General features: G+C 38.9%; 2 protein-coding genes across 5 annotated transcripts in view; both read left to right on the plus strand.

Moving 5' to 3' along the window:
- Nucleotides 1–8,625, plus strand: part of LOC144661534 (uncharacterized) — a 42,376-nt gene extending 33,751 nt beyond the window's left edge. Inside the window, exons 3-11 of the mRNA XM_078522335.1 lie at nt 2,575–2,702; nt 3,464–3,560; nt 4,491–4,546; nt 4,761–4,817; nt 5,112–5,217; nt 5,823–5,850; nt 6,274–6,372; nt 6,869–6,952; nt 7,276–8,625. Of these exons, the coding sequence (XP_078378461.1) occupies nt 2,575–2,702; nt 3,464–3,560; nt 4,491–4,546; nt 4,761–4,817; nt 5,112–5,217; nt 5,823–5,850; nt 6,274–6,372; nt 6,869–6,952; nt 7,276–8,121 (1,501 nt within the window). The 3' untranslated portion in view covers nt 8,122–8,625. The remainder of the gene's footprint in view (nt 1–2,574; nt 2,703–3,463; nt 3,561–4,490; nt 4,547–4,760; nt 4,818–5,111; nt 5,218–5,822; nt 5,851–6,273; nt 6,373–6,868; nt 6,953–7,275) is intronic.
- A 2,450-nt stretch (nt 8,626–11,075) lies between these two features.
- The window catches only part of LOC144661535 (uncharacterized), a 29,350-nt gene continuing 13,737 nt past the window's right edge, over nt 11,076–26,688 (plus strand). For 3 of the 4 annotated variants that reach the window (XM_078522336.1, XM_078522338.1, XM_078522339.1), the window contains exon 1: nt 24,650–24,801. The gene's annotated coding sequence lies outside the window, so the exon portion shown is untranslated. Of the gene's footprint in view, nt 11,109–24,649; nt 24,802–26,688 lie in introns of those variants that run through there. The other variant, XM_078522337.1, reaches the window with a different exon arrangement.

Consider the following 26,688-nt stretch of genomic DNA (forward strand, 5'->3'; position numbering starts at 1 on the left):
GATCTGTTTTACAGTCGATTGTAAAAGTCCGCCAATTTACTGGTAATAAAACTTTTCTTTTCCGTTGATCGACCTGAAGGATGATAAATACAACTGCCGTCATGAAACGAACCAGCTTATTTACGAACTAGTACGGCGAAAACACTTAAGTTTCCTCGCGATCACGATTTCGTCTCAAATATTTCCTTAAAGTTTATCGGGCTTCCATAGTTAAGGAGATTGGCTTCATAAAAAGCTACTTAATTTAAACGATCGCATTGACGTATTTACAAGAGATATATTGAACCGAAATTGGTCTAATCAAGAAACAAACCGGCGATTCACGGGCGCCTTTCCTACAAACGTTTCTGTAATTTTCTTTTCGTGATTTGCACGCAATTTGCAGTGGAACCAAGCTAAAGATATTACATTTCTGACTTCTTCACGGTCAAAAATTTGTTCGAATTTATTCGGTTTCCAAGTTGATCTGTAAGGAGAAGTAAGGTCAAAGTAAGTGTTAGATGAATGAAATGGACACAGTGTGTTTCACTGAAGCAAACACAGCATTCTCAGTAAAATATCACTGAGGACTCAAAAGAAATCCATGAATGAGCCGTAATCAACTGGGGTACATGTATTCCGACTAAGCTGTAGAAAACTTGGGCAGAAAAAAATAGTTCATGCAAATACACAACTCGCCACGTTGTCACCGATATGTCACTTCTTGGGCTTTACAACAATAAATAGAGAGAGGTACGCATTAAGTGCATTTTATTCGAGGAAAATTGTTTCACGCACACCACATCAAGTTATTCGCCCGCATACGAGCATGGCTACCTCTATCTGTTGACTTGATTCTTGCTATGTACATGTAATCGTGATTTATATTAATTAATGCTCTCTTTTCCAGTCTTTCTAAATGCCTTTTGCGGGGTTTTATTGGTCCGAGAGATTTTCACCGTGCAATAATTCGCGGATGAATTAAAATACATACAGAAAGTAACTGATAACCAAATATCAATCGTCGTTAAAATTGATTGAATATATATAAATAACATCGATGTCCTTGTGCGCTCGCCAATAAATTTTCTAAATTAATAACTCGGCTTTTGTTAACTATCGCATGCAGCTTCTTTCATATACATGATCATGAAACGTTGCTGCCATTAAAATCATTAAGTTAATTATTCCGTGAAAAAACCCACGGAGAAAATCAGTGTGGCATGACTGCATGTTTGTGTCACTGTAATTATGTAGCGTTGCAGTTTCTAACTCATCTGTGAACCGAGAAAACTGCATATCTAACAAGCTGAAATTCATATCGTGGATAAATTTGTACCATTGTTATTTCCTTGGTATTCAGTTCGTTAACACAGATCTGCCCTCCGCGCAGTAAAATAGTGTTTAGATAGGTATCTGGCTAACTATTTCACTTTAGTTCAGGGCAAAGGCTACAATGCCTATATATAATCAGAGAGAAATTAACATTTCCAATAAATCAACTTTCATAGTGTGAACTGATTGTGTAAAGATAACATCTTTATTCTCGCAGTTACTTTCGTCGCCAAAAAACCTGTCGTTTTGCAAGCTCTGTGCCTTGTGTCTTTTGTGTTCGTTTGACGGGGTTGATAATTTTCTATTGATATCTAAACGCTGTTTGACCATTACCGTTTAATGGTAAAGACAAGTAGAGTCCAAATATTCTGAGCTTTCTCCCGATTTCGTCAAAAATTGTGTGGTGTTCTGGATGTTTTAATTTGGAGTTACACTGTATTACTAGTTTCCAAATAAATTTTCCGAGCCTCCCTTTTCCCAGAAATTACCTTAGATTCCCAGCAAATAATTGCTGTTCTCCCGAAACAGCATTAATTGGAGTTGTCATCGTCCGTTACAGAAGCAGTCGCAAGTCGAGAAGCTTGAACACGAGGTAAATTAACTCCAACAAAAGACGTAGTACCTACTATGCTCCTTGTATTTGCGGCCCGGGAAATCTTTTCAGTATTGGCAAAACAGCTTTCTTAAGAGACCAGGGGTTCCAACAAATACCCATTATCCAATTATACCTTCGATTGTACAGATTGGTTCGTTGGTAGTTCTACTGTGATCTTACTTCTTATCTGGTTTTGTAACGAGGGATGCCGATACCTTTTAAAAACAATTACAAAACGAAAATAGGCGTATTGTTTTGAAATCCTCCCGTTCAACAAGGAAATTCGCTTCAATGTTCATTTAAAGGGTTTCTTTTCGACCTTTGATGGTTTGAAAAACTTGTCCAATACCGTAATGGGTCATGAGAAGTGATACTAACTTCTCCGCCTTGTGGACTTAAAAGATAAAACGAATCCATACAATGAAAGATGTCAAAAACGATTTCTTGCTAATTCAAGGTTTCTTGAAATGCCCTATTTATCGAGCAACCCTATTTATGAGCGTTTTTTTTTTTCATTAGGATTGCGCTCCTTTTTCCACGGAGTTCGGACTTGTACGTTTGACACCCGGTGTACAAGTCCGAACTCCGTGGAAAAAGGAGTAAACAAGTGTCTCTAAAAGCATTTTCAGTCATGAGTTCCATGTTTTCTCTTTTGCTTTTTCCAGTTCGCGTCAAGAAATCACGATGTCTTTACGAACGATGCACCTTCAAGACCTGAACCCTCACATCATGTGCGTGTTGTGTGGCGGGTATTTGGTGGACGCTACAACTATTGTCGAGTGCCTGCATTCGTGTAAGTGTCTTGTCGTTTTGCATGTAGGTTAATAAAGCTAGCGTCAACCAATCAAAACTCGCAAAACCAAAACATTCGCGTGCTTATCATCGCTTGGCGCCGGTTGCATACTAGTCTCCTTTGTAGCCGTTTGGGCTCGTCACGCAACGCTCCCTCCGAGTGAACGTTGCGTGACGAGCGCAAACAACGGCTGCAAAGGAAGTAACAATGTAATCTCTAGAATTCCATACATTCCGTTCTGTAAATTTACTGCGGACGACCGTACACGAATAAAACGCTCACGAATAACCAAAACTCGTCTAGTTGAAATATGTTTTTAACTGTCTGCCCGTCCGTTCGCCCCCCTCCCCGCCCCTGACCGCCCGCCCACCCGTTCGTCCCTCCGTCTATCCGTCTATCCATCCATCCATTTGTCCCAATCCCCAATCCACACCAACCGACCGACAGACCGACCGCCCGTTCGCCTGCCCATCCGTCCGTTAGTGCGCGTATGCGTAATTGAAATATTTCGTTATTTCGTGTGTTCGTTTGTGCATTGGCTCGTTCCTTTTTTCGTTCGTGCGTGCGTGTGTCGTGCGCGTGCGTGATTGCATTCGTTCGTTCGTTCGTTCGTTCGTTCGTTCGTTCGTTCGTTCGTTCGTTCGTTTGTTCGTTCGGTCGGTCGGTCGGTCGGTCGGTGGTGTATTTATATATTTAATTTATTTGATCATTGTTTATTTATTTTTGTTCAAATAAGGTAACGATCTGTTTAACTTCCACAGTTTGTCGTAGCTGTATCGTGAAGTATCTTCAAACATCCTACCACTGTCCCGTCTGTGATGCGGAAGTACACAAAACTAAACCTCTGCTACATATAAGGTGAGGGAGATTTTTTGTCAACTACATTGCTTTAAATTAACAAATTCATTGTTTAAGTCTCCTCATTCACGGGTACGGTGTAAACTACTTTCAGTTTCCAAAGAGTAATTGATCAACATTGTTTTTTCTCCTTACAAAATCGATACATTTTTAAGCATATAAGAATTGAAACAGATCCGCCATGATTATTGGGGATATCGTCTTGATTTATTGCCAAATTCTTAAAACTAAACCTAAGAGAAATGTTCGGCGATTAGTAAGGGAATTTGCACTTCTAGATTAAGGCCTGTGACGTTAGAAACTTGCTAGAAGAGGAGGGTTTCTTTATTATAGAAACAGAGTATCTATGAAGGGAATCAATTTAGCTGGCCACACGGAGCAAAAAGGTTATTAGCGGTTATTTTAACAGGAAAGTTAACACAACGACCACAGTCGAACTTTCGTCAACGGACACCTTTCGTAAGGGGACACTTTTTAGTAATGGGGTGTTATCCATTTTCACAGACTGACCAGTCGGACAAACTGTTGTTTAATGGGACGAGATTTCCCGATTTAATCGGGCCAACCAAGCTGAACGCTTCTTTCCATTTTGCTTTCCTTTCCCCAGTGACCCGAATTTGTGAGAATTTCCTGAACTGACAAACTAACCAGTTTGTCAAAATGGAACGGTAAATCTCGGGCCAACCAGTCAAAGGGGACCTTGTCCAGAGGTGGTCCCAAATATTTGTCGTTCCTTGCCGAAACGGACCTTTCCATTTTACTTCCGACCAAAATGTCCAAAAATTTGGGTTAGTGGAAAGCACACATGGTCTCAGCCACACACAAATACTACAATTTTGGCCTCCCATAATCGGACAACTCTCCTATACGATACACCACCTCCCCCCCGCTATACGTTACGATAACCATGCGGTTATGTTTAATTTTCAGACCAGATAGAACACTGCAAGATATCGTCTACAAGATTGTACCTGGTATATATCATGGTGAGCAGAAAATAAAATCGTTGTTTATTTTCTTAATATGCCTGTCGCCCCGTTTTCATCACAGCTTGTTTTGACGATTGATAGCCCAAGGAAAACAAGGTCGGCAGTTGCTGCTTTAGTCCATGATGGGAAGCACGAACCTCATTTTTTACCCCTCCAGCAATTAAATAAAGTAGCCGTCCTTGAATTCACAATGGTTTTATTTTCTTTATAGAAGAAGTGAATCGGCGTAAAGAATTTGAGGCGAGTCAAAAGGACAAGAATGAACCAGGTTTGCAGTTTTCTGTTGATAATTTTATTGCCCTGTCTGTCCTTGTTTTTGTGCACTCTTCGAGAAACGTTTCCGATTACAATGTTTGACCGATTGCATAAGCACTAACGAGCATATCAAAATGATCACGTCAGCTGTGACGTCATAAAGTTACGTCATGTTACCTAGCAACCCCTTTTACGAAAATCGCGGGCTCAATCAATTCTCGAAAATACTTGTTTTCCTTTGCAAATAAGTGGTTGTTACGGTGGATAGCAGGATTGAAGAATGCTATACTTTTTCTCTCTTGTACAGCCACTGAAGAGGCCGCAGCAAATGACGATGATACAGCCTCGGAAGAGAAGGATAAGGATGCTCTTCCATTTGACGATCCAGTCTGCATCACTTTGGAATATTTCAGGTATGAAACTGATTTTTGTAAAAAGCTATGACGAGGCTAATTTCGTTCCTAGATCTCTAGTGGACTAAGCTTCGTCCACAAGAGATCTGGGAACGAGATAAGGAAGAGGTCGATGTGTTTTAGTTAGAAAACGGAATCGAACATCCCTTAAGCGGACGCCCCCGTTGGTACAATGCCCATGTCTGCTTTTATTGGAGGCTAACTGAGGTGTTCACACTAGTCCTGTCAAGTTTGGAACTGGAACTGTTCCAAAACTGGACCTATCCTTTTGCAGATTGAAGAACCGGACTTCATCGGATAAGGGGTATTTATAGCATGCATGGCTAATCCTGTCCGAGCTTTGAAACGGGCCAATTTAGAACCGTTCCCGTTTGAACATTACTTTAGTGTCCCGCTACGGGAAATGCCCTCTTATTGAAGGTAACAAATATAGTGTTTGTAATATAGCGGGCAAACAATGTTTGTGTGTGTCATGGACGAATGCTTTGTGTCCCTTTTGGCTATGCATCTATGCAGGGAAATGTGAGTTCTGTAAACGGCTACTCGACTGTATAGCGTAATCGTAAATCCTCTTTCGCTAATGCATTTTTCTCTTTATTATTTAGGAAGACGAGGAATCGTATGGAAAAGGACGTAAGAGCTTCTTTTGATATTTTATATACACAGTTGTCCCATACGGTTTCATTAAAAAATAGAATAGGCGCGGGCGCACGTTTGCATTTAACAAAAAAGGAGAAGAAACCGAAGCCACGCTCAAGAACACCAAGGGCTTTTGATCGCAAGAGATTGTTTTGTTCATGTTTTCAAATAATTGAAAGCGCTATGACAGTAACGAAAAAGGCTTTTTATAGACTTTCTGTTACAAGGTTTGTGCGAGCGCAAAAACAAAGAAGGATCATTTTTACGATGTTTTGTGCATTCAATCAGGCGACGGCAGAATCCAATGTGTTATAAAACATGATACGATTTTGGAGAAGTAGGAATTTTGTGTGAACCTGAGCCGTCCAAAAAGATTGCTTATTATATGATAGTAATTTTTATCTGATTCGTTCCCAGGTCTTCCCGACTCGTTATTTGCGCTGTTCGTCGGAAGTGACTGTGAAAGTGTTGAAGAAATTCCTGGTCATGAAATTTGCTATTCCTGAGACACATAATGTAAGCGTCGTAAAATGTTTTTTTTTTTACATAAATGAAGTTTAGTTCTAAAGTTTTCTTATCGTTACACGGTAGAATCGAGAATTCAGGGCTTATATTCCATCGTCTTCACAAAAGACTTGTCTTTCCTTCAAGCAAAGCCTTTCGTGCTTCACAAGCATGTTTTCATTTAGCGATAGGTGTAAACGATAGAACGCGGACAATTTCTTGGAAATTGCTGGGCATCTAACGACCGCTGCAACAAAGATGGAATTTTTTTTACCAAGAGCCGGTGTTAACATGTTTTACTTGATTATTTCATGTTTATTTTCAATTTTTTGATTATTTCATGTTTACCTAATTATTTTCTGATATGCAGTAGTTGTTCATCAGTTAGCAGCATATGCCGTTCGCTCTTTAATTTTTATGTAAATTCTGAGTGCAACATGAATATTTCTTGTGTAATAATTTTGCTGTTTTAGTCAATTTATAATTATTTTATTTCTATTTTTTACAGACCGAAATAATCCGCTCTGACGAAATTTTAGATGGTCACTTGACTATGAAAGAAGTGTGCAGGATATACGGCCTTTATTCTAAGGTAAATGACTACAGTATTATTTGCCCTTAAGGAGCGCGGGCACACTCGAAAAAGTTTGTCTTTGTACCTACGCGAAAGTGATCGTTGCCCACGATGCGAAGTGTGATGTTTTCCGCAAACAGCATCTTAAATACTTCTTTTGAGGTTCAAGCCCCTGTCCAGTGTCCACTACTGCTATCGATCTGGTTTGCCTACTTGCTCCTGCTCCCCTCCCTTCCTTTCCTTGCAAGTATTTCGCCTTTCCCCCTTAAAACATATAACATACCTGTAGGTAAAATAAATGTATCAAACTTTTTTCATTGTTTATATTTTACGTTTTGCAGCCATTTGTGGATTTACAGTATGTTTTCCTCGAGAAAAACGATACAACAACGTCTGAAGAAAAACCAAAAATTATCGATGTGAAACGAAAGCGAATTAAGAAGCGTAAAGGCAACAAAAACCTTCTGAAGAAATGCCTTGGCCTCAACAACGCACCACGACGATTTAAAAATAAACGTGGAAAGAAAAAGAACTTAGCTTCTTTGCAACCAAGCGAAAACGCCGAGAAACTTGACCTGGAGCCCAGTCAAGCTCGGCCTCTTGAGAATGATAAGAAAGAGAATCTAGTGCTTAGTCCTATTCCATTGTGCGCGAACGTCAAAAAAGAGGAACTGGTATCCAGTCAAGAATCACCTTTTGGTGATAAGGTTGTAAACTTCAGTGACAATAATGTCGTAGAGCCCAGTCTCCTGACTGAACCTTATTGCAACGGTGAGAAAGCAAGTGAAAATTTACTCAAGCCAAATATGGACAATCAAGATGGCGGAAATGTCAATGAAAACGAGGCACCTGTCATCAGCAGAAATAATGTTAAGAGATTTGATCAACTTGATCTTACAGAAGCATCAATGAACGGCATTGACACTAGTTCATCGGCCTCGACACCGATCTCTCTCCCAGATCCTGCGCGTTTATGGCCAACGTTGAAGCTGGAATCTGAGGATGAGGCTGTCGTTACAAGTGTGAACGATCTAAAGCATGCGCAATCGGATGAGAGCTATCATGCGAACGAAATGGACACGAGCGTTTTTAACCATACTAATGACATATGCATGAATCATATTACGACGGATTTGGAATCTTCTCCGATGCTTCATGGGTTAGGAATGTTGTTGGAAAGCTTATAGCGAAAACTCTGGAGATTACTGGTTTTCTCACTAGCTTGACGTAACATTGCCTCTTTGGCAGACTTTCTTTGGGTTCGTAACAAAATCTTTCCTTTTCACGTGGTAGAATTGCGTGACGAACGCAAAGGGCGTCTGCGAAGACGCTAGGCGTGACGTGAAATGAACACCACCAAATACTTTTCCTTTGAAGTTATGTTACAAGATATGCTTTTCTCTTTAACTTGTTCTCATCTCTTGTTTCTCGGCTAGATTCTATCTGCCCAATGAAATAATTTTGAAAATATTCTTGTCTCTTGCCAATGACATCTTGACAGTGCTTTGAAGCACTCTGACAGGCGTACCTGGCCACATTACGACTGTTCACAGCTTTTTTATTTTCTCGGGTGATCGTCGAACACGCGGAAGATACATTTTCACCCGCTACACGGTTAGAGAAAATAGAGAGGCAACAAACAGTCTACGCCATATAGAATCACTGAAATATAGTGACGTCCTCAACCTAAATTGGAGTGATTTTGTCTGCATATTTCCCTTTCATTGGTACGAATCTCTTGCAAACCTCGATTAGTCCAGTTCTGGCCCTCTCTCTGACACGAAAACGCAGAGTTGCGTGATAGAGAGAGGGTTAAAACCTCCATTGGCTGAGACGAAGGCCTGGGCTGGCGCTCGAAACGTTTCCTTCGTAGCCGTTATTTTGGTTGTCACACAACGCTCATTCTGTTAGTGCAAAGGAAGTTTGCGTGACGATTCAATCAGGGCCTTGAAGGAGACTCTTACTATTCTCTTACGCCACTTTACTGGAAAAAGATAACTATGCTCAGTTAATAAGATGGTTATCAACAAAGAAAGAAATGACAAGAAATTTAGAATTTCCCAGACCAGATAATTCCGTTTTATTCGATTAAGCGCCCAACCTCGAATAGGCGCCGACCCTGTAGGTAGAAAAAGTTAATAAGCGCCCAGCCTCGAATAAGCGATACCTTAGTGACAATGTGATTGAAATTGGCTAAGTTCTACTAAGAGAGTTCCCTGAAGACAGAGCTTTCTTAGTTTTTTTTTTTTTACAAAATCTTTCAATGAACAGTTAAAATTCCGTTTTGTTGCAAAATAAACTTACTACTTGCTGAAAATGATGAGAATTTTTGAGCGCCCAGCCTCGAATAAGCGCCCACCCTCAAGATCCAAAAATTTAATAAGCACCCAGCCTCGAATAAGCGACCACTCGCGAGATCCAAAATTTTAATAAGCGCCCAGGGCGCTTTAGAGTGACTTCGAAACCGTGTCGTTTACTATCAGTCATGTGCCATTTTAACCAGGCTCATTAAAGCGGCAAGGTTAAGAGTAAAGTCTTGTAAGTGTTTGAAATTTCTGTTACTTTATTGCAAGCATATTATCGTACCCATTACATGATATAATATAGGCTCTAGCAGATATACATGTTGGGAAGGGTAGAGAATTACCTATATTTGGCGTGCAAGGCTGACAAGGGAACTGGGATCCGTGATGAAAATATAAAACAAACAAACAAACAAAAATCGAGTACACAGCGTCTTCATTATTGGAGAGGATCTGTTTTATTTACCTACGTGTATTTTTACCGACACTGCACATGGGTTGATTACCACACACCCACGTGCGATAAAGATCGAATTGGAATTTTGAGTGTTGTTTTTTGTGGAGGGGGGAAATTAAAGGCGGAGAACCCGGAGAAAAACCCTAGGAGCAAGGACGAGAACCAACAACAACAAAATGGGTTTGTTTATTTTGTAGCCAACTTTTAATGTAACCCGTTAGCCTGTTTGCGTACCCGCTCAAAGAAAATTCCGAGGCGTCGATGAGGAATTCTGGAAATTGATAAATGTGTAAACTCTGCTTATACAGACATATGACCTATATGTAAATAAAGCCTCACTATAAAACATCTGAAAGAGGATTACGTCGCAATTTGAGTTCCATTTCTCTGCAATGATAGAAATAAGCGTACCATTCAGTACCAATTTATTTCATTGCCGGAGTATCTTCGTTTGGAAAGGAAAATAGTTACAAAATGGCGTCGAGTTCGGAAGTACTTAACCGGTGTGGTATTAGTGATTTTCTGAAGCCAGCGAAGAAGCAAAAAATAACCGAAAGGCGTTTTCAATTCCTGTTTTTGAGACTTTTGACATTAGGACGTGGGATTTTTAAAATCAGCTGGTGACCGGAATACGCTAGAAGTTACAGAATCACGCTTTCGTTTAGAATTCAGGGTGTAGGCAGGCATGCATGTGGGATGCAAAAGCCCATTTGAACAAGCAGGCCATTGTCAACAGCAATGTAATTAAAACTGATCTTCTGCCTAGATGAGCATGCATGCGCGTGGGTGAAATGCGTTGGCTGTTTAAGGAAGCAGTGTGCACGCTTGGCTCACTTAGGAATCGACAACAATCGGTTTGCCTTGTTAAACAGATCAAGTCGATACTCGTTGACTATAAGCCACCATCGAATTGGTACAAATATCTTTTGCCTCAAGGTAATTTACGTTCTTAGTGCTAATTTTAGTCACTGATAGTCAAGGTCAAGTACAAGTACAGCTGTCAATTTCATGCTACGTGAAGGTCGACTGACGAACAGTAAAACATTTCTGTATAACCAACACCAAAAAATGGATGATCATACATAGTTATCAGTGGATAAAACTTTGCTTTGTTGGGGTTTTTGAGATTTACGCTGAGATTTAAACAAGAAATTTTAATTTGGTAAAACAATTTGTGAAAAATAGTGGTCAAAAGCAAGGTCTTTTCCGTAACAGATGTACACGACTGAAATTAACTTTTACTTAAAAGTTGCCAAATCCACTGATATGTATGAGACACAAAGTGCTTTCTTTGTTTTCGTTGACACGCAGATCACGTGATCTATGTAATCAATATGCAAGAACGAAACGCTCTGTGTTTTGGAAGATCAATCAAAAACAACAAATCGGCCTGGACAAACCACAGCAGAAAAAGGTAAAATTCTCTTCTTTGTGCCTGTCTTTTCTCTCAGAATTTACACAGACGTTAGAAAAATATGTTTTCTCGCTGTTCGTGTTAAAACGTTACCGAAAATTTGTTTCTCGCAGTCAAAGTTGCCTTGGAAGTTGTGCCGTTTCACCTTTGTTGATTTCGCAATTTCAATCGGCCGATCGTTGGTACCTGTACGGACTTGTGGCCTCTCGTCTTATTTACTATTCTTATTTCACGTCCGTCCAAATTGCATGTTAGTTGTTGGTTAAACTTGCTTCCATCTTGACAACAATAAAATTTAGAAGTTGAGATCATTTCACAGTGAAATCTCTCTTAAAAATAGATTCGTTTGGTTGCTGCGGGCGCGTGCGATGTTGGTCTACGTTAAGTTGCCGGTCAGTAATTAAAAAGATTTGATTATTCAGTCTGGCTTGTAACCATCAAAGTACGATCAACATTCGTGAAACACGTTTTGATTTAAGCGTTAGAAATCGAAGTAATTGTATATTTGTTACTTCGTTGTCCACTGGGCAATATTCTTATAATTGTTAGTGGGCTTCTACAGACTTTTTCAGGGACTCAACCGTTTATTTCAGTTCCAATAAAAACTTTCAATTTTACGAAACTTCTGCCTCAGTTCCCCGCCGAAGGCCCTCATTTAATAATTTGAAACACACACATTGTCAATTTCGATCTTCTTTTGTAGTAAGGAAGCCAAACAAAGGCATCAAATACATTGAATGGGCTTGATATGTATACACGAGCAAGAAAATGAAACTTCGGAAAACTTGTTTCTACGAAGTTACGGCTGAAACTACCGTACTAAAACATCGTAGCTCCAGTAAATCCATTTCTAGTTCACGGGTATTTAAGAAAAAGAGTAGCAATTCGTTTAATTTATAGTGGCTTCAGCCACGATCGAGTCTTCGTGCTAAGGATCAGCGCAAACTTCAAAATCAGTTCTCAACGCTTATAATTCACGTCATGTCGGTTAGCTCAAAAACATTGAAAACTCCGTTAAGGTTTCACCGAACCATCCCTTCACTGAACGCTTGTAGTTTTCTTGGAATCCCTTTCAGTCGACTCGACTTCGGTCAAAACCGGCCGTTGTCGAAAACTTCATCTATAAACAATCACGTCTGTACATGACTATCTCAATTCAGTCTATTCAGTTTATAGACGGCCAAACCGCGAAATCTTCTTGTGATAACTGAGCTTCCCTATAGCTATTGTCAGTTCAGTGGTAAAGGTTGCGGCTTAAATTTAACAATTTTTCAGTTTTACCCTCCTGAAATCTCTCTAAGCGACTCATTTCCAGTTACTGTTATGGTCAACTTTCTGCGTTTTGCATTTTATGAAAATTTAAAAAAAAGAATACTAAAACGATATTTAAATTTCGGAGCAGGCACGAAAGACGATGCCGTCGCTTAATGGTAAGATTTAAAATGCTTGTTTGTAGCTCAGAACTTTATGTTTTAATTGCTAAAAATAAAAAGTTTTAAAATTTGAAAAAATCTCTTAATTTGGGATATCGCATGACAAAATTGACGCAGACTGAAGAAAGTGCTATTTATAAAACTAACAGGAAATGTTACGCGACGTGCCTAAACACAGTTTTGTTGCTGTTGCATTACTGACATTGCCACATGCGTGACTATTTTAGGGCATTGAAAGTTCTTCAGAAAAGATTATATAAATATGAGACGATCGGTAAATTTTTCGACCATATATATCAACCGGCAAGTTATGCCTTTCCTCCCTCAATCAAAGTATCCAAAAAAGCCCGTCTGATCGCAGGTTCAACATCTCTCAATTCCCTTTATAGACCTTTTTACGTCAATACAAAATTACCTAGCACCTGGAAATATCTAAAATGACGCGTTTTGATTATTACTATCTAAAATAATAATACTTTTAGCATATCGCTGGAGAACAATAGTTCGGCTACGTTAGCGTCTGGAAATCATGGTCTGAGTTGGGTCGGAAAGATGAGTGGGTCCCCAGAACATTTCATTTAAGCTGTGTTGGCGCAGTTTTCGGTCTGGTTTTGACAGCTTAACTACCTTGGGTTCAAGAGGATTTTTCTCGCGCGCGGTGAATACATCGGTGAAATTACAAGATCGAATTTGTAGACCGGCCAATATAAGGCAGATTTATTAATGCAGTCCCGTCATATCGGCACGCTTCTCTTACAGAGAAGTTATTACCTGGCTTTCTCAGTTCTCAATTTAGGCAATATCTTCCAGTTGGGGTCGGAAAGATTTCGTGGTTAGTACATACTTACCAGATTCTATTATTGTGCAATATAAATATCATCTTATTTTTACATGTACGATTATTTTTGTTTTAACCACGGAGTGTCACAACTATAAATACACTCCAGTTTTAATGCATTTGCATTTGATGAGATCATAAACTACACACTTCATGGCTAGTCAATTCCAACAGAAAGTCAACGAGCATATATTTTTTTGCGCATCAACTCTGCGCTGTAACAAGCTAGACGGTGAAGTTAAATTAACCTGTCAACTGCAACGGCTGATTTTGCTATGATCCGAAAATGATCCTCGCAATTCAGAGAAAATGGAGCATTAACTACGACAAGGGATTTTGAAAACTCATTGTTAACAGGTAGGTTTAATTTCCTCTGTTTTTTTTTTTTAACTTCTAGTCACAGACTATAGACAGCAGCATTAATGTTAATTCATTCTGACCTCCAAGCAGTATTAGACCTATATATCTGTCGATACATAGAAGACAATTTTAAGTAGCTTCTTGCTATCAAACGTTGCTTTCCGTTTTTGATAGCAAAGCCTACACTACGATCTATGAAACATTCCGGGGAGAGAAAGAAACAACGCCACTATACTTGGCAAACGTTTAAACGTTTATTAAAGTGGTTTATTTTTTTTTAGACATAGCAGTGTGCAGGTAACCAAGTTTTTGGTTTTCGCGCGTCACATTTCGGCTCGGCACCGGTTTCATCGAGTGAATTTAGGACAGGAAATTTAAATTCTTCGTTCCGTCACAACTAACGATCTAGCAGTAGTCAGAGAACTCAAACTGATTGAGCTTAAAAGGGACTACATCATACTATTATTATATACTATTTTACTATTTTTATGCTATATAGTTTGTTATAAAAATCGGGTATAATAAAGCTGGATATGCTTAACAGCACTCCGAAATTGCAGGGTGGTTTGTGTGTGGTTTAACCTTTAAAATGCCTTTTAGACTTGTTACATGCGGCCCATAAAGAAACAGCTTGTAAAACGGCTGTTCCCTTTGTAAAGTCGAGCTAAGATACACATTTAAATTCCTTAGTTGGCAGTCACTGTCCCGAAATAGTAAATTTGTTTTAGTTAAATGCATATCAGTGACTGCTTTCTCGGCCTGGTAGTAGCTAGCGTTTGACTAGTTCGTGCTTGATTTCGCTACTCAATTTAATCCACTCTGGACTATATTACTGACGCAGCTGGGTTATTGAGCTCTATTTCCCTCGACTAAGACAACAGGAAAGCCTAACTTTCGAAACCAAACTAACTTTATATAAATTGGCGATCTGTGAGATCGTTCGGATAGCGGTCTCAAGTTGAAAAGTGTACAAAGTTAAACCAGGTTTTCCGACAATAATTTCGGCAAATTTTAAAATGCCAACAGAAAATATTATGTATTTTTCCCTAAGGAAGTATACCTTCGTCTCTTGATAGTCCTTGACAGGTCTAGATGAAGACGATTCAAGTGAATCTAATCATTTATACCCCCTATAAAGCGGCTTCCTAATTTGTCTTCGAGTTGACTGACACAACAGATCACGTGCTCTGTGTAATCAATACAACGCTACGCTCTGTGTCTTACAAGATTGAAAACAACAAGAACAGACCACCACAGAAAAAGGTAAAATTCTTATCTTACTGGCGTTGTTTACTGCTAATATTTACACAGTTGTTAGAAAAATATATTCTCTTGCTATCTGTGTAAAAACGTTACCAGATAATTGCTCTGTCGCACTGAAAGTTGCGTTTGAAGTCGTGTCATTTCGTGCTTGATTTCGCAACTCAATTCAATCGATAAGTAGTGCCCGAATGGTTTCTGCGGACTTGCTTAAACTGTCATCTTTACTTGCTTGTTAAAAATGTGTATTATTTGGTTTAGTTTTGTTGCAATTTGACAAATCACATTTCAGTCCTTTTAATGGTTTCATTGAAGGTCCTTTCGTTAGCGGTGAAACAGTTGCCCATCAGTCAGTGAACTAAGTCAGTAAGTGATTCACTGGGGTTGCCCGGCGAATATATACACTGCTGACCGAGAAAGTAACAAAACACTGTGTGATATAGTTTAGATATCTAAGTTATTGGCACGAGCATGTTTTATCATTTCTTTATTTAATGACGAGAACGTAAAATACTGCATTAGATTTTATATTTTCGTGAAATTTTCAGATTTCATTGACTGACTATTGAGCCGGGGTAGTGTTTGAACATTGTAATGTAAAAAGATAAAACAGTACACAGCCTTCTAAAGGAAGCCAAACAAAAGCAACACAAACATTTAAATGGGTTTAATTATATGTGCAGTGAAATGAACTTTAAAAAACTGTAGTTATTTCCTTGAATAAGCTCTAGCTTCCGTGGCTGAAAGCCTCTTAAACGCAGTGTACTATGCGGAAATAGGTTCCTAGCTTGTGAATTTTAAACTCGTCTAGCTTGTAATACGCGTTCAACGATAGTTCAGGCAGAATTATGAAAGTTTTAAACAACCAAACCGGCAATTTTTCTAAAGTCGTGGAGATTTTCGTTTGTCAAAAATCTGAGTTTTTCGCCGGTTGATCTACTGACTGATTTAACAGAATACAACTGATGAGCGTCAACTAAACTCTCTTGATCACTGAACTAGAGACGGATCTTTTGACTTCACGGCTGCAGCGTAATCACCATAAAGTCTTCCCTTTCCACAATTTTTAAAAGCTGATTCGACCGGTTAATAGATGAGGAGGTTGGCTTGATAAAAGAAATATCCGGACTGTTTATCTAAAAGGTTACATTTATGCACATTTACATGGGAGATTTATATGGCGTGTATTGAGAGGGTTGTATTGAACTCCCGTGAAATTGCGTGCTCTGCCAAGCAAACAGGCTGGCGATTCATGGACGCCTTTCTTTCTTCTAATTCCCACGCAATTTTCAATGGGACCCAACCTTTAAAAAACTGAATTCTTTTAATTAAAGGCAAAGATGTGTTTGCAACGTGTTCGGGAGAACGTTTCGGTAAAAAAAGTATCAAAAAATATCATTGTTGCGGGTCGCGAGAGAAACACATTGAACAACTAATTGTACATATCCCGTAATCTAGACTTAACTGTTAGGAAAAAACCTTTCACTTATACAAGCAAAGAAAAACGCGACGTGCCTAAAGCTAACGGACAGGCAGCTCTGTTGATCACTGTACCAAATGTGACTCTCGAGACTGGAACGGATCTATTGCATTACTGCGTGACTATACAGACAAGATACACTGACTTCCAAATTGAAACGATCCGGTGTTAAATACACAATGCGATCGACATGATTTTTATCCATAACCGACATCCCGATCTTCACATCGTTATGGGTAAGTGATAACTTGAATCGAGGACAAATTGTTTCGCGGTCGATAAAATCGCCCGCACACGGCGAGCACCGCCACACATGAGATAACTTGTCTATACACATTTGATCATGATTATCGTTGATATTTCCTTTCGCCATCTTTTAAACGCGACAGGTCCGACTTATTGTTGGGTTCTCTAAGCGAATCAGAAAGATTTTCAGTAGCAGTTCGGTAACGAATAAAAATATATATGAGTTACTGATAATTACAACCAATATAAGTTGACATTAAAAATTAATTGCATGTATTTATTTCAATCAGAGGTATTTATAGATGATTGGATTTTTCGAAATACGCAACTCAACACTGAAATATATACAGCAACGACTACATACAGTTTGTTTTGGATGGCATCAGGTCGTATAGGTTACACGAAAAACTGACAATTTTTTACGCTGTGAGACTTTGAATAAAACCTTAAAAAGTGTTAGTTATTTATCAGCCCGTAAGTGACAAACTTGTTTTGCTGAGGTCGTGTGGCATAACTTTTTGCGGGTACTAATGTTTTCGATTTTTGTTGAGTCAAAAAGGTGCGATTGCTGAAATTCAGTAGAAAAACTGAATTAATTCCCGCAAAACACAAAAATCGCCAATCAGCTAAAATTAGATTCCGCATAAAATCGTGCGCCACACGGATTGCAGCCGATGTCACTATTCTAAGTATATTCTGATATACGTTTACACCGCTCATCCGTAAAAGTACACATAGCTTTCGATATATGATAGTTTGTGGTTGCCCTTTCCACTTTACTGTTGCTTAAACGCTATATTAAAAACTAATATAAGCTTCAGTTTGACATGTGTGTCAGTTGTTCTGGGGAATTCTAACTTTGTATCTGAAAAACCTGGCTGCATTTGCAATATAAACAGCCATCTTAGCAGTCAGGATATATTAAATGGTTCACGTTCAAAGAGGTCTTCAATTAGTCAGCATTGAAAAAAACGCGATGTTTTCTGTGTTCCGTTTGCGGTTGAAACGAAACAGCCACGAGATAAAATATGACCAATCGAAAAAATGCAATATCTTCTTCGCCAAAACTCCTTTACTTCTGAGAGCCTCACTGTTTACGAAGAGCCAGGTTGGACTGAGCCCACCTCAGCTAAGATTAAAATTTGCTTAAGCGAACTTCAGAAGTCTTTTTACAACTTTTTCTTAGGTAAACTGCTAAGCTTCATTCTGCCATTTGCTTCTCTGGAAAATTTTTGCAAGTCCTTCTGCACCTTTCCAAAATGGGGTCTCAAAGAGTTCAACATCCAGCAGGCCGCATCAGGCTTTCCAGTTTAGAATGGAATATCAGTAGGGAAATGAACATTAACAAAGGCCAGGTCATGTAAATTAAATGATTATCAAACAAAAAACGACGATGGATTTCAGATGTTTAAAGGGACCGTCTGTCACAAGTTTCACTTCAAAAATTCAAGAGCCCGAAAACGTATGGAAACTTACAAATAGTGGTTCAGTTTTGTTAAAAATTACTATGCCATTGTACTGAAGCTATAAACAAGTGATGTTATTTTGATACCATCAGGAACTTTAGATCTCAACTTGAAAAAAGTCAGGCTGTCTTTTTCAAGTTTTGCCCTTGTAGCTTAGAAAAACCGCTTTAAACTAATAACGGCTCCCGAATTACTCCAGTTTACAATTTACTTTATATCTTCATCTTGAAGTGCTAGATACATTTCATGCATGTACGAGCAAGACTGCTTCGCCAATTTTAGCAGAAAAATCCCCGTGACAGTGTCGCTTTAAGACAAACAAGAACATTGAGAAGCTTGAGAAGCTTAAAATCGGGCGCTTTGCCTTGAAAGGCAGGGTTCAGTACAGCAGAAACCACGAAGCAGTTACTTAAGTTAAGCACTCAGTCCGACTGTGTTTGTGTAAGTCACAGGGCTTGCATGAGCTGTATTAGTGTGCATAATATAATATCTAGAACGTTGTCGAGATTGCATTATTACTTAAAGACATGATGGTTTCAATTTATAAATGTATCTCACACAATACAAATAAACGATTGAAGTAGACGAATAGACAATGTAAAGTTTTAAGACTTAGCAAAGTGCAGTGTATTGGTAATACTGTAAGGTGCGGTTTCACCTGAAGGTCGTGTGCTTTTCGGTATTTTCCAGGCATTGCACTTTGATGGGACAGTACTACAACTGTTTACCGGGGAACTACTATTGTCAAGAAAATGATCACAACTTGTTGATGAATGATTGAACATTTGTTTCATACCATTACTGTAATAGCAATTGATGAAGGCTTTTAGTCCTGAACCAAAGTATAAGGACTGGGAAATACTGAAACCCATTATCAGCCACCTTAAACGGAAATATCTTGTTGGTGTTTCAAGGAATCCAAGGAAACTTCACTCATCCCATGTATCTATGTATTGCGGTATTTTGTAATTTTTTGAGTGATTTTTGGGGATGTTTGGCAGGTGATAGTTTTTTTAAAAGAATTAGTAAAATTTAGACAACTAAGAAATATTGAAAATTTAATGTGAATTTAACATTGGAATTTGAAGTTAGAAATTGGCAGACGGACACCAAACAGCCCCGTGACATCCTGGAGTGTTTTTGCATGGGGGTCAACTGTGTGATGATGTTTCCATTTTTTTCTTCAATCCCCACTGATAAAGAACTGTTGTTGGTGTTATGTTGGTGTTATCACATGTCAAGCCTTTAACAAGGTATGAAAGAACACAAGGATTTAAATTATTCTGGTGCTCAATTTTTGCGTAACTAAAATTAATGTTACTCAAATTCCTGATGGATTCTGTCTTAAACTGTTACGAGCTTAGTATTTCCAAATTATTGCATGTCAATGTAAGGCAAGACAAGACATGCCTTGGTTCTTATGTAATTCTCTTAAAAACACATAAGATATTGACTATAATTTTGTCTGTGCTATGGCAATTCACAGTGGGGTGGTCTTGATGTGTCTTTAACTTGTAGACTGGACTGGACTAGTAAAACGCGGACTAGTAAAACGCGGACTTGTAAAACGCCTCTAGACACTTCGAATTCCTTGGCCACAATCATCTTACGGCTCTCTTCAATACATAATGTCTCAAAAAAACAGTAACCTCAGAAAGAAGTCAGAAGCAAATAAGGTCGAAAGACCGAATTTGAACATATAACGGCAAATGTTCTAATGTCACGAACGTAGGAGTCGTGTAGGCCCGTCACCTTTATTTACCACATACTGCCCCCAAATTAAAACAGTACCCTCAGAAAGAAGTCAGAAGCAAATAAGGTCGAAAGACCGAATTTAAACATTTAACGGCAAATATTCTAATGTCACGAACGTAGGAGTCGTGTAGGCCCGTCACCTTTATTTACGATTGACTGTTGATTTCTGGACGGGCCCCGTTCTACCTCGTGCGAGCAATAAAAACGACTGCACTCAACAGACGTCAAGTAGTGGAAAGAAAGAAACATATGCACACAACTCATAGCATCAATCCCGTTGTTTTAGTAGGGGTTTGCAGAACGAACATGTGCTATACTGCAAAAACATCTCCACGCTAAAACAGACCATAGAGTGCTCAAAAAAGCTAGAAATATGCCGTCGAAGAAACACACAAGAGCTTCAAACACAAATTGTTTCGCTCGCTAAACCGTTTAGTTTTATCCGATTTACAAGCGCTTGTTTTACAAGTCCGCGCTCTACAAGTCCGTGCTTAACAAGCCCTCGTTTTACAAGTCCGCGTTTTACAAGTCCGCGTTTTACTAGTCCGCGTTTTACTAGTCCGCCTTTTACAAGTCCGCGTTTTACCTGAGTCCGCGTTTTACTAGTCCGCGTTTTACAAGTCCGCGTTTTACTAGTCCGCGTTATACTAGTCCGCGTTTTACAATTCCGCGTTTTACTAGTCCGCGTTTTACTAGTCCAGTCCAGTCCTCGAAATACAGTATGCCAAAACTCCCCGCCCTCTAAAGATAAGTCCTTGACGGTTCTTGTCGTTTTTCGGTGCCTTTATATTCATCTTCGGCATCTTTCTCATCCACCTCTCGTTCTGTCCTGTGTCTGTCATCACACGAAAGAAAAGCTGATTCTCAAAAAATCTGCCACAAAAGGAAATTGACAAAAACAATATGAAAACCATATATCGAAAGTTTCTTATTCTAAAATTTTATCATACGTCTTAATTCAGAGCTACAAAGAAGTTCCTCCTTTTGAGTTATTGATACTGTTCTTACAGTACCTCTTTCCACTAGCGAAATTTTACAAAATTCCTTCGCGGCGAAAAGGTAGCGCGAATCCAGAACAGACTCCAATCGAGAGTGGGTTAATTCTAGATTACTATTAATTAACTATTACAACATTCATTTTTAAAATAGTTTCCCAAGCCGACTAAGCTAACTAAACGTCGAGGGTATCTTTCAGTAAACAAAACATGCCGTTGTGACGCCGGAAATCCAGCTCACGCATACTATACCCCGTGACTCACGCAAACCTCCGACTTACGTGCTACTACAGTCATTCCTTTCTAAACATTTTTTTTTTGACCACCACCGTACCTTTCTACCCAAAAAACTCATGAAACCGCCCGGTTTTAACCTGTTTTAACCTTTCAAAAATTAGAGCGTTCGAAACTAAATAAGATCCGTAATCACAAACAACATACAGCCGTTTACCAGCACTCTTTAAAACTCCTGAAACCCTTCAAAATCAGGCAAAATAAATCTTTGAAATAACCTTTATCAAAGTTTCTAATTTTTTATTCAGTTCTATAAAATGCCTTTCATACACTACTGTCAAACAAAAATTTCAATTTCCTCAAAGTTTCAAGACAAAAGAATAACAAATATTTCGTGCACAATGTAATTTGATTAAGCCAATATTATCACGTCTAAAAATACTTCAAGCAATTCAGTGAAAACCCGTTTTTTTTTTTTCGTATCAACGAAAACCACTTTCGAATAATCAATACATGAAAATAACAATAAGATCAAAAGGAAGAAAGGAACCTTTCTAATTATTTGAAGACTTTCAAAGCCGTGATATTATGCATCCAATCCGCGATAAAATTTAATTACAACAAAATCCAAGTTCTCATTTTGAATTCCATTTTTTTCAGTTGATACCTTTATCCAACTTGTGAAAAATTCCATTCAAGTTCCTATTAATACTGTACATTCCCAATGTTTTGCTCAGGTCTTCAGAAGCGTCTTACTAACCAAATCTAAAATAATTCCAAAACATGCTGTACAAACATTCTACTCTTTGTGACAAACGACTTGACGACCAATTGTTCAGAAATGAAAATCGACACAGTTCTTGCTAAATAAAAAAAAAGTTTTACGGCGGAGTCAGGCTCAAAAAATATACCGCAAGATCACACCCCCATTCATAGTCAGAAACCAGCAAACCATCTAGTTTGCTAAAACAAAAAACACTGCGTGACATCAATGACGTTACCTTTTTCATTTACAAAAATAACTTTAACTTGTCAAAGTAAGTGCAATTTCACAATGGTGAATATCAGTACAGTATGGGGCCCAGTTCTCGGCCACTTTGTGTTTAACGCGTTTTTTCACACTCCAGTTGAATCAAAAGAAAAAGGTATTTCCTTCAAACGATAGACTGATTCATGTGCTTTAAGTATCTTGAGTTTGATCGTTCAATTCGATATAGAAAGCTCACACGTCGAGTTTACGCGGAGGTAGGTGAATTTGCATTCCCAAAAAAGTTGTTTGTTTACGGCTCCAAATTCATGGATGTAGTTAAATTCGTATTTTATCCAAAAGCCCCCACCATACGAGCTAATTTTTGGCATGTGAAACGTAGAATAATTCAGCTTTCTGCTTTAGTTAACTTTTCGTTGAACCGTTGTATTTTTTGGTCTTAATTTACTTCGAAATTTTTTCTTGCGACGTTTGCGTATTTGCCAGTTCTCGGCCACCCTGCTCGCTATCACAGCTTAGCGCTTGGTTTTTAATATAATTTCATCTGCTGCTGCCAGAATGAAAGAAATAAATGTTTTAAAAATAAAGTTCAATCTTATCTCTAAGTTTTGAGCTGACTCTTGTCTTGTCTATTATTTCTACAACACCTAAATCTTTCAAGACCTTTTCACTGCAAAATAAACCATCTAAATGCACGGGTCACACAATGCGGTTTTGCCAGAACCTGCACATAGGCAACTAGGCGCGTTAAAATCCTTCTTTTCTAAAGTAAAACAAAGCATCATAAAAATAATTTGGGATCGATATAGTATAAATAGGTTTACAGAGTGATTTTATGACTGTGAAAATTAATTGAGCATTTTTTACAGATAATTACGGACAAGCTTTTTAGTGGCCGAGAACTGGGCCAAGGTTGCCGAGAACTGGGCCCACAAATGGAGCTTTTATTTTTATTATTGCTCGGGCAAATTAATTTTTGACCGGTCGATAGCTTTACACCAAAAAGCTGAATAATGTAGCTAGCTCTGGGAGAAATTTCAAGTTCCTGCGGTTCTTCTGAGGTAAGAAATACAAGTTTACGTCAAAAGTGGCCGAGAACTGGGCCAAGGTGGCCGAGAACTGGGCCCACAAGTGGAGCTTTTATTTTTATTATTGCTCGGGCAAATTAATTTTTGACCGGTCGATAGCTTTACACCAAAAAGCTGAATAATGTAGCTAGCTCTGGGAGAAATTTTAAGTTCCTGCGATTCTTCTGAGGTAAGAAATACAAGTTTACGTCAAAAGTGGCCGAGAACTGGGCCCCATACTGTACTTTGCCCCGTAAGCTTTTTTCTCTGTCCTTCCGCCGAAGCAAAAAAACACAACCTGATTACACATTAACCCAAAAGTCGACCAAGTGTGCCTACAACGATTTCCTGTCAAAACTAAAATGAAAACCATTGCGGTATGCGTCACCCGTAGCGGTTTTGTAGCAACCCCGAGCTATCCCCGTCTTTTTGGCCGCGCCAGGAGACTACGCTCTAGGACGACCAAAGGGTAAACCTTAAATCGGCCACGCCCGATTAATTACTAACAGGATCGGAGACTAAATGCCTAAACTTTTCACAGAGTTAGACAAATCGCCCTCCACTTGATACCTCCCACGCTTGAAACCAGGCAAACAAAGTATATTATGTTAATGGATTGATCGAACCTCGAAGTATCAGGAGTTGATCTAGTTTGATCGTCCGGGTGAGAGTGGATCTGAAATGGACTGAAACACACAGCGATGAAGGGTGCTGCCGATTCTGAGGATGCGTGCCGCAAGACCCTCGCGAGAACCTCGCGCGCAAGTGCGTGGGATGAAAAGGATGGACGAATCAGTAAAGCCCGGGGCAAACGAGGATAAGAGTTGATGAGAGTTGACTCTCATGAGAGTTTTTGTCAACTCTCATCGACTTTCTATCATATCATCATTGAGAAATGAGGAATTTTGAAGATTTAATATGATTTTGAAATTATAATTTGAAGTTGAAAATTAGTAGACGGACACCAAACAGTCCCCCTGACAACCTGGGGGTGCTCTTGCGTGGGGGTAATTTAACTAGTGGTGTTCCAAAAATAAATTTCTTTCTTCTACCTATTTACGGGGGTAAATTATCGCAGAGATCGGCACAGTAACCAGTGGGAAGAATTAAGCCAGATGTACAAATAAATTGCTATGTATGATATATACTGACTGTTCACACGAGCCTCTCCTATCTGAACGAATTTAGACTGCAAATTAAATGCTAAACTTGTTTCAGACAGTCTAGATTAGAGTGATAAGGGATCTATTGAATCGTTAAGATGGCCCTGAGCGTGCACGAAACGTGTACGCTTTCCCATAACGTTTACATGCTTGACAAAATTATTCGGCGAAAACCGGCTAGTGTGCATCTTTCCTCATGTCGAAAACGCAGATTTATACCAGCATTTTTGCTACAAACTACAAACGCAGACGATTCAAGTGAATCTAATTATTTATTCAACCAAAGCGGCTTCCTTTGTCTTCGAGTTGACTGACACAACAGATCACGTGCTCTGTGTAATCAATACAACGCTACGCTCTGTGTCTTACAAGATTGAAAACAACAAGAACAGACCGCCACAGAAAAAGGTAAAATTCTCATCTGACTGGCTTTGTTTACTGCTAAGACTTACACAGTTGTTAGAAAAATATATTCTCTTGCTATCCGTGTAAAAACGTTACCAGATAATTGCTTCGTCGCGCTAAATGTTTCGTGTGAACTTCAATCAGTTCGTGGTTGATTTCGCAACTCAATTCAAAAGCTTTCAATCGATATGTCAGTAGTGGGCGACTGGATTTTGCGGACTTGCTTAGTTAAACTGCCGTCTTTTACTAGCAAACTGTTAAAGTTAGCAACATTAGGTTTAATTTTGTTCCATTTTGACATGTAACATCTCAGTACTTCAAATGGTTTCTCTGAAGATCCTTTCGTTGAAATAAACTGTTGCCCATATGAAATCAGTTACAAGTGATTCATGGCTGCCGTCGAATATTCGCTTACTACTGACAGAGCAAGAAAGAAAACACACACACTCTCTCTCTGACGTAGTTTAGATATCTAAGTTTTCTGCAGAACCTTATATGATCAGTTAGTTATTAAATGGAGAACATAACTATGTTTAATTTTGTTCCATTTTTGACAAAACCATTTCAGTCCTTGTTCACTTAGTTGAAGTAGAGCTCATGCCCGTAAGTGACTCATGGCTGCCCGTCGAATATTCTGAGAAAGAATAACAAAGTAACAAAACACTGTAATGTAGTTTAGACATCTAAGTTTTTGGCAAGACCAAATTTGACCATGTTTTTATTAAATGGGCGACCTAAAATACTGTAGTAGATACACTTTTCCGTACTCATATAGTTCAAACTGTAGTTAACTATATTGAGGGTGGTTTTTGAAACGTACTCATTGTAATGTAGAAGGACGAGTACAGCACACTTCTGGAGGCCAAACAAAAGCAGCGCAAGCATTTAAATGGGTTTGATATGGACAAGAAGTCAGTGAAATGAACAGTGACTGCACGAGTTCTCGTTTCCGTGAAAACCTTGTGCAACAACGATTTGATGCGGAAAAGACTTACGATCAGTGAATTTTCTCACTCTTTGGGTTTGAAGACCGGCATAAGCGCAAGAGTTTTAAACAGCCGAACTATTTTACAGTCGATTGTAAAAGTCGCCAATTTTCTGTTAGCAAAACGTTTCTTTTCCACCGGATCAAGTGGGAGGAAATGAAAAATACAGTTGACTACTGTCATGAAACGAACCGACCACGTTGCTCATAACCAGCACTGAATCAATCGTTTAGGCTCACAACAACAGCGAAATTTTAAATGTTCTTGCCATCACGAGCCTCTATAACTCAGGAGACTGACTTCATTAAAAGCCATTTAATTTAAAACATCGCATTGAGGTATACATATTTACGCGCACTGAACATAAATTGGTCTAATCAGGAAACAAACCGGCGATTCAGGGGAGCCTTTCCTCCAATTGTTCTTGTTTTTCTTGTCATGATTTGCACGCAATTATCAGAGATTTTTTAATTCTTTACCGCCAAAAATTTGTTAACATTCAAGAGGTTTTTAAAGCTAATCCAAAAAGAAAATGCCAAATCGTCACGCTGTTTTTCTCTTAAGAAAGCACGAGTATTCTAAAATATGATCGAGGCCGCACGAAAATCCGCACTAAACAATAATTTAAGTGTGTAAATCCCGTAGTTACGTAATCAACTCATTTTCCTTGACGAAGCAGCTCAAAACTGAAGCGGAAAAACCGGTTTGTTCTATACAGAATATGAAAATGCGACGAGCCTAAAACTAACTTATGGCTCTGTTTCTAAACACTGCTGCAAAGACTAGAATATACCGGGGTAGTTCTCGACAGAGAGCAAATCTGTTGCATGACTGCGTGACTGGACCTTAATCAAGCGAATACACATTATACTCTACGTTAGTGACGGTCACTACTCGTTCTTTG

This window comes from Oculina patagonica, chromosome 7 (genome assembly GCF_052425735.1).
Source record: "Oculina patagonica isolate OP01 chromosome 7, crgOcupat, whole genome shotgun sequence".
NCBI lineage: Eukaryota > Metazoa > Cnidaria > Anthozoa > Scleractinia > Oculinidae > Oculina > Oculina patagonica.